This window comes from Haliotis asinina, chromosome 15 (genome assembly GCF_037392515.1).
Source record: "Haliotis asinina isolate JCU_RB_2024 chromosome 15, JCU_Hal_asi_v2, whole genome shotgun sequence".
Classification (NCBI taxonomy): Eukaryota; Metazoa; Mollusca; class Gastropoda; order Lepetellida; family Haliotidae; genus Haliotis; species Haliotis asinina.
This window is the reverse complement of record NC_090294.1, coordinates 1,672,459-1,681,636: the sequence shown is the minus strand read 5'-3', so window position 1 is coordinate 1,681,636 and position 9,178 is coordinate 1,672,459. Positions and strand designations below refer to the sequence as shown.

General features: G+C 43.7%; 1 protein-coding gene across 1 annotated transcript; it reads left to right on the top strand.

Annotated features, from left to right (window-relative positions):
• The first annotated feature begins 477 nt into the window (after positions 1-477).
• Positions 478-1,970, top strand: LOC137266169 (uncharacterized). Its single transcript, XM_067801656.1, has 3 exons — positions 478-510; positions 934-1,577; positions 1,943-1,970. The coding sequence occupies exons 1-3, from the start codon at positions 478-480 to the stop codon at positions 1,968-1,970; spliced, it is 705 nt and encodes a 234-aa protein (XP_067657757.1).
• Positions 1,971-9,178: the final 7,208 nt, after the last annotated feature.

Sequence of the window (9,178 nt, the reverse complement as noted above, 5' to 3'; positions counted from 1 at the left end):
CAGGGCCATGTTGGTGTACTGTTTCTACTACTATCACGGTAACCATCACTGTTTCTACTACCATCACGGCAACCACCAATGTTTCTACTACCATCACGGCAACCACCAATGTTTCTACTATCATCACGGCAACCACCAATGTTTCTACTACCATCACGGCAACCACCAATCTTTCTGCTACCACCACGGCAACCACCAATGTTTCTACTACCACCACGGCAACCACCAGTGTTTCTACTACCATCACGGCAACCACCAATGTTTCTACTACCATCATGGTAACCATCAATGTTCCTACTATCATCACGGCAACCACCAATGTTTCTACTATTATCGCGGCAACCACCAATGTTTCTACTACCATCCACCAATGTTTCTACTACCATCACGGCAACCAGCAATGTTTCTACTACCATCACGGCAACCACCAATGTTTCTACTACCATCACGGCAACCACCAGTGTTTCTACTACCATCATGGCAACCACCAATGTTTCTACTACCATCACGGTAATCATCAATGTTTCTACTACCATCACGGCAACCACCAATGTGTCTACTATTATCACGGCAACCACCAATGTTTCTACTACCATCCACCAATGTTTCTACTACCATCACGGCAACCACCAATGTTTCTACTACCATCACGGCAACCACCAATGTTTCTACTACCATCACGGCAACCACCAATGTTTCTACTACCATCATGGCAACCACCAATGTTTCTATTATCATCACGGCAACCACCAATGTTTCTACTACCATCACGGCAACCACCACTGCTACCACCACAGGCACAACTACGACTACCACCACAGCAACAACTACTCCTACCACCACAGCAACAACTACTCCTACCACCACAGCAACAACTACTCCTACTACCACAGCGGCAACTACTCCTACTACCACAGCAACAACTACTCCTAGCACCACAGCGGCAACTACTGCTACTACCACAGCAACAACTACTCCTACCAGCACAGGAACAACTACTCCTGTTACCACAGCAACAACTACTCCTACTATCACTGCAACAACTACTCCTACCACCACAGCAACAACTCCTGCTACCACAGCAACAACTACACCTGCTATCACTGCAACAACTACTGCTACTACCACAGCAACAACTACTGCTACTACCACAGCAACAACTACTGCTACTACCACAGCAACAACTACTGCTACTATCACTGCAAGCACTACTGCTACTACCACAGCAACAACTACTACTGCTACCACAGCAACAACTACTACTACTACCACAGCAACAACTACTCCTACCACCACAGCAACAACTACTCCTACTATCACTGCAACAACTACTGCTACTACCACAGCAACAACTACTGCTACTACCACAGCAACAACTACTGCTACTACCACAGCAACAACTACTGCTACTATCACTGCAAGCACTACTGCTACTATCACTGCAAGCACTACTGCTACTGCCAGCACTACTGCTACATCCACTGTAATCTCTACTGCAACTGCAACTGCAACTACAACCACCACTGCAACCGCTGTAGCTGCTGTAAAGGAGAGAATAAAGTCAGGTTGAATCGCAAGTTCGTTACACATGGCAGTATCTCTTACTCCAGTCCCATATTAATTCTTAAACATATACAAGGCTGTGTTCGGAATATTTTAAGCGCACTTAAAAAATCAAACATTAAATCTCAATTTGTTGAAGTCAACGACGCAATGAATTGATGGCTTCTTGTTAAATGTGAAACAATTAAAAACAACGCCATTACGTAACGCGTGACACAGCAAGTATTCTCAAGTGTGTAAGACTGAATCGTATGGGAACAATCAGCCAACTGCAAATGTTCCTACAATAATTCTATTGGCACATCGGGTCGACCTGACATTCATCTGTAACAAGTACATGTGCTATCTTGTGATGAAGTTATGCGTGTATCCGCGACAGGAACAGCACGCAGGTTGTGAAAAACTGAATTACATAACCAGCTAACTGGGCCAACGCCTGATTTCTACAGAAAAGGCCAGTCTACTGATCTGTTGTTACGTGGATATCACGACGGACTCCTGATAACCTTGACATTTCAGGCTTGCTTGTTTATCGTCACACTCATGAACGTTCTTGCTGTATGGCGGCGGTCGATCCATAATCTCTATCTGCATCAGCAAATTCAGTGATTGATATCATGAGCATCGATTTTGTCAAGCGGGATTCGATGGCAGGCACAGTGAGTGTGTCTACTCGATCCCACGTGTCAGTAGGCAGTAGGATGGTAGCAGTGATAGTAGCAAGGGTCTCTGAAATTACATAAACCGGATCTTCAAGACAGCAGGTTCTCCAGCGCAGACATGTGGCCGGTGGGTACCCCACAAACCTGTGATCGAAGCCCGGCACGCCCCAACTGGGTTCCTCGGTTTCTTGCTCATGGGTTTGGTCAAAGTAATGTCTCTTTGGTCTGCATCACACCTAGCCTTCCTTCCACTCACAGGTTACATGATATCAATGAAATACTGTCCAGCGCGGCTTAAAACTGTCTACTCTCACTATATCCATGTAAGGAGTCATACTATATCTGTGTAAGGAGTCACACCAAATTCATGTAAGGAGTCGTACTTTATCGGTGTAAGAAGCCGTAGTATATGGGTGTAAGGAGTCATACTATATCGAAGTAAGGAGTCACACCAAATTGGGGTGAGGAGTCATACTATATCGGTGTGAGGAGCCGTAGTTATGGGTGTAAGGAGTCATACTATATGGGTGTAAGGAGTCATACTATATCGGTGTAAGGAGTCACACCAAATTGGGTTAAGGAGTCATACTATATCGGTGTAAGCAGCCGTAGTATATGGGTGTAAGGAGTCATACTATATCGGTGTAAGGAGCCGTAGTATATGGGTGTAAGGAGTCATACTATATCGGTGTAAGGAGCCGTAGTATATGGATGTAGGGAGTCATACTATATTCGTGTAAGGAGTCATAATATATCGGGAGAAATGCAGTTCACTCTGCCTCCATGTATAGTGTAACTAAGTACACGTATGCCCCGAGGTATTATGGTTTAAGTACGAGGACACAGGCGAAACAGCAGTAGCACCGAACAGGAGGTCACATTTGGTTGCGTGTATAAATGATTGACGTTAATGTCTAAAGCGCCGCATATTTTTATATTCACCAGTCGTAAATTTTGAAAAAGAATGTGTTAAAATGAAATACAGATTATTTTAATAAAAAAAAAAGAATTTGCAGTGGGAGCAGCATGTATTAGGGCGGTTTGACAGCAGAAACGCTTATGTGCAACATGCTCTACCCACACGAGGAATCAAACTATGAGCGTGAAGAGCAAGGACACGACCCACTGGGCTAATGACATGTCCCCGTCAAAAGAAATATAGAATTAATCACACGTTCCTGATCAACTTCCTACATTCAAAGTAATGATGATAGTTAATACTCCCTTTGGTGATATTTCCTAGCCCAAACTTGACATTATCAATCTCTGTGTTCGTATTAGACGTGACAATATCCTTAGAGCTGTCATCAATGGTCCCTAATCGGGGGTTGCACCAAAACACCTTTCCCAAGCTCCCCGCATTATATATACATTAGATATATGCTACACTATTTTCATTTCAACATGATATCCCATTACATACACATTATTGAGCATATGTTTTACACAACGGAAGCTGTTATTAGAGTTATATCCCCTTGACGTGGAGGGTTTTCATGGACTCTCCGCATGAGAAAGACAACCGGCAAGGAATATCAAGAACCGTATTCCCTGTAATAGGCGCTTCCGAAAAATATGATTCACAGACTGACTGACTCACTTATTCAATAAACCACACGTGGTCCTTGAATACATCCAGTTGTACTGAATCTGTGTTGCACAACCGTTCCTGAGGAGCATCACCGGTTACCACGGCATCTCTTTCATGTCACTCGTAGAATCAGAGCCAATATATGATATTGTATCAGATATAGTCTCTGGTAGAATATATCTGTGAACTTCTCCCCTGGAAAAGACGTCGCCTCGATTCTCTACTGAACTAAAGCCAGATGGTACAAGTACCGAGAGGAATGAAAGTAGTTGCCGATGACGTCACTGGACGCCTGAAGACTTCTGTTCGATGGCACTTGCGTGTTTGCAGGTAGTCATATACGTTACTTCCGGTAAAGGTGGATTTATCTCCCCTGTCGTCCTGGACACACTCTGTCAGAAAAAACCCCGTTTCACAGGAATTGTTAAGTATAATATGGCTTCATGCCATAAGAGTAAACATAGGAAGTACATTAGTAGGCCCTTTGTTTGTTTATAAGAGTGTATATCTTGTGTGTCATTATGTTTTCGCCCTACACAAATAGGTGGTTTGTGTTTGTTTTGTCTTTTTATCATTATGATCGATTTTCATGCCTAATGATCGTCTGTAGTCTGTATATTGGCGCTCGAACGGAATCCCTAGTATAGTACTAGAAATGTAGGTTATAAAAAACATCTCTGTGGTACTTCATGCATGATATTACATCGTGTTACCATTTCTAGGGTATGAAAGATCATACAATGGATGAAATTATGATATTATATTATATATGATTTAATGCATGAACGCACGATGAGAACAAGTGCACTGGCTATTTTGTCGGTTCAGTATTTTTGGTTCTGTTGTATGTATTGAGCGAAAGGTATGCGCTGAGTCATTGTGTAGATCACAATTCACATTCACAAGCAGCCGGATGTTACCAGATGGAACCAGTCCTTACAGAATATGGAATAACGAATGTAACTCAATCTCACCAGAAATGGGATTCGAACATTATATCCTTGAGGGGTGTAATCCACTAGGCTACCTCACCGTCCCTGATGTGCGGACTTAACGGTGGTCAGATTCTATCTCTCTAAGCCTGTGTGTTCCAGCTCTGGACACTATGAGAACACCCTTCCTGTAACAGATTTAGAACGCAATGTTCTCATTTACGCAGTGTTCTCATTTAGACACTGTGTATTCTGTCGTCAAAACACTAGTGTTCCATTTCCAGAACGCTCTTGTTCTAGTTGTGGATTTCAAAACCTGTCATTTAAAACTTCAGCAGATTTCAAGGCCATTCTATACTTCAGCAAAAATGTGTATAACTCTGAAATATGTGTGTAAATACGTTTTTAGAACTCAAAAATATACCTCTAGTACATTTCCAACTGTCATTGGAAATAACACTTGTGTGGCCAAATGTTTTGGTAGCGTTGACATAGTATATATTACATGTATATATCTTGTATGTCTGTTTCCCTTCATTTCCATAGCAGAACTAAACCAATGAATATTTCTCAATGAAGCTTGTTCATACAGTTTAATTTAGTGGTGAAGTGGTACCCTGGCACTTTTATTGATCAATTAACACCAGAAATTATCTTAATTCGCACATTGAAACCGATTTGGGAATATACACCGTGACAACAGTGGCGTTAGAGGTATTTTTCTGCTATCAGCCAGTGGATATGGTGACGTTATGGCAAGGACCAGAACTGATGACTACATCTAGGCCGGGAGTGAGAAGCTGTGTGAATCGGGTAGTCGGGTGATCGGGTTCGGCGGTCAGGTGGATGTCGTATAGCCTATCACTGGATTGTCTAGCTCAGACAGAACTATTTACAGACCATAGTTATACAGCTGAAAGATTGCTAAGTACTGCCACATATTGTAATGATCGAAAGACATCGGTAGGTTGTTTTAGGTGTCTGTGACACCTACGCTGAAGCTGTGACAAATATTTTCCATTAAATTCCAAAGCTGTGTCGACAAAATCATAGTCGGTACTCATGAACCAACACCAAATCAGGTCAACACCATTTGAGGACATCCGCACCTAAATCACGTTTATAAAATGAATAGCTGATTGTTCACACCGACATTGTCGTATAATCGCTATGAATAGTCAGTATCGTGTCAGTCATATCCTCTCGTCATATCCTCTTCTCTCTTTAACACACGGTAAATATTGCAGTCGAAAGACTGTACACGAGTGAGATGGTTTAGCGTAGACCGTCGTAGCTGAGTCTCTAGACGTATATAGTTTTGACAGATGAGATAAGCCCATTTAATCTGATAACCCCAATAAGATATGAGATTAAAAACAGTGAGGCAGTCTTTTTTACACACCGCAGCGACGAATTGAGGTTAGGTATTTTGAAAAGAGTCAAGAAAATTACCTTCAATAACATATACCAAGATACAATATCTTTTGGAAACTGATGCTTTCAATTATTAAAGCGAGTGAGTATGTCACAATCTACGAAAATATGTCATAATTATTCCCTCAAGGGATACGGGTGTTGGTGCTAACGTGAATATATATTTAAACACCTATCTCTTAATCGGAAGGAGCATCAGCAGGGCCGAGTTCTGGGAAGGAGAGGTCCCTGGTGTGAGCCCTGGGAAGGAGAGGTCCCTGGGATGAATCCTTTGAACCCCAAGGGATGAGTCCAGGGAAGGAGAGATCCCCGGTGTGAGCCCTGGGACGGAGAGATCCCCGGGGTGAGTCCAGGGAAGGAGAGTTCCGACTTGTGAGTCCTGAGTACTGGGAAGGAGAAATCCCCGGTGTGAACTTTGGGAAGGAGAGGCGCCCTGTGTGAGCCTTTGGAAGGAACGCTGGGAAGGGGAGATCCCCGGTGTGAGCCGTGGGAAGAAGAGATCCCCGGGGCGAGTCCTCGGAAGAAGAGATCCCCGGGGTGGCTCATGGGAAGGAGAGGTCCCAGGGGTGAGTCCTGAGTCCTGGGACGGAGAGATACCCAGTGTGAGTCCTGGGAAGGAGAGATCCCCGAGATGAGTCCTGGGAAGGAGAGATCCCAGGGGTGTCCCGGGAAGGAGAAATCCGCAGGGTGAGTTCAGGGAAGGAGAGGTCCCCAGTGTGAGTCCAAGGAAGGAGAGGTCCCTGGGGTGAACCCTGAGAAGGAGAGATCCCCGGGGCCAGCAGTCCTGGGAGGGAGAGATGACAGGAGCGGGTGGTGGGAAGACATCTCCACAGCTGATTAGGGAGGGTCAACTGGCTGTCACCCGTATATGACGTGTATCGTCGTCATACCCCCGATCACGGGGTTGTCTGGTTCAATCACGATTGGTTGTTGTGTTCAAGGTTAAATGTTGCGAACAATGGCGGTAACTACTGGGGACTGAAACTAGACAGCCAAAGATACCAACCATCAACTTCTGAACTCGCATAATCAGTGAGATATATCGCCCCGCATCCAAGGGTACTGATGGCACATACACAGGTGGGGGCACAGGACGTTATGTAGATCACATGGCCGTAATCTGTGAACAGTGCACATTCCCAGTTATTAAAGGAAGGTTTGGTGTTCATGTTATCGATGATCTCGAGAATGGTTTACAGCTGCTATATCTAATAATGGCTCCTTGCGCGCACATTTCAAGCCATGATACTGCTGGAATATTGCTACAAGAGACATAAAACTCACTCATTCGCACTCGCTTCAGTAATCGGGCTTCTGTGTGACACCCTACTCATTCATTCACTCACTCACTCACTGATTCTATCACTCACTCACATGGGGTAAGATATAACTTCCCCTCCATGTTCATTACATTAGTATCAAGGCGTGTTTTCCTGTGTTTGTTTGTTCTTAATAGCAATATTCCAGCTACATGACTGCGTCTGTAAATAATCGTGTCTGGGTCAGTCAATCCAGTGATTATCATCATGAGCATCGACCTACGCAAATGGGTCAATCAAATCAGCGAGCCTGACCACCCGATCTCGCTAGTCGTCTAACACGACAAATTTAAACGTATCTTGACGGCTAGGTATATCTGCCAACCATACATTCTCCAAGACAATCAGGACACGTGTGATTCAAGTAGGTTGACCACGATGTCAGAGGGGCACAGTGTAGAGTATGGAATGGAATTTGGAATGGAGTGTGGATTGGAATGATGGAACGTAATTTGGAATGGAAATAAATGGAATATACTCATCTTACACTAAACAAACCAGAGTTGTGACGGCCTCCAAACCAAAAGTAAACTGACAGTAAACAGTTCAGGAGACACTTTCCCTCCCGCCTACACCCTTCCAGATGGACGATAAGGCTAGTGGCAATTGTGGCAACAGCCTGTCTCACAGTCCATCAACTGTTTTATTTTCCACTGTGTCCACTTAAAAGCCTAACATAGGAATCACATACACGATAGGTAAACCATTTCAATTTTGGACATCTTGTTCTTATTATCTACATAACCTGGAAAGTATTATTTAAACATGTTGCCCCCGAGTCATGTGCCTTCGGGCATGTGGTGGATGGGCCATGGCTGAAGAGAGAAGCTGACACCCATGTCTCTTAGCTTATATCAGTGACCAGCTATTAATAAACTGTCTTAGCATATTGGAATGAAGACTTGTTTACAAAGAGCAAATTTGTGTGACTCCAAATTCTATTCCAAATTTCATTCCGTCATTCCAATCCAAATTCCATCCCAAAATCCATTCCATACTTTACACTATGCCTGTCAGAGATATATTGAAAAATTGGAGTTACTTCCTGTCCTCATGTTGAATTATAAGACACGTCACGCAAAACGTTCCACTTGACAATGCCAAGGCAATATTTTAAACACGTACAACACTGACAGGCTCTGTGCCCGAGCAACAGCTGAGGTTTACACGATAACCGGGTACATGTATGGAATTGCATAGTGTAAGGGAGATAACTCGCAAAAACGTTTATTTAAATATCAGGGTATGAGGCTTGAAGTGCTATCACCAGTTACCTGTTATAGACTGTATTCCGACTATTCACGCAAACAACGGCTTTGTATTTACTTGGCCAACACGGCAGGACTTCCCCAACATAGACAACGCTCCGGTGTTTGAGGAGGTCTCGAGGCTTATTTACGAACAGCGTAACATCCTCCACAGCGATTGAAACCCATTCCGTACCAGCATATTATGTCAATAGTGTCGTTGTTGCAAGTTATAAGATTTGGGTATCTTCATAGCCCTATATTTGCACGGGTCTTGAGGTTACTGGGAAATGTTTTACAATTTGTTTAGTCCCGCTTTGATAAAGTAGCATCTTTTTTCCCTACCTTATTTTCCCATAGACTCAGGGTATCTCCTGTTGAGGAGATGCCTCCTCCGCTGTGAGCGCGGAGTGGATTTTCGTTTATGGTG

Excerpts from the sequence above, each read along its gene's own strand:
- LOC137266169 (XM_067801656.1), top strand. The coding sequence starts at position 478 with ATGGCAACCACCAATGTTTCTACTACCATCACG. Across the intron at positions 511-933 it reads ATGTTTCTACTACCATCACG|CACCACAGCGGCAACTACTG; the intron begins GTAATCATCAAT and ends AACTACTCCTAG. Across the intron at positions 1,578-1,942 it reads AAAGTCAGGTTGAATCGCAA|GAACAGCACGCAGGTTGTGA; the intron begins GTTCGTTACACA and ends TATCCGCGACAG.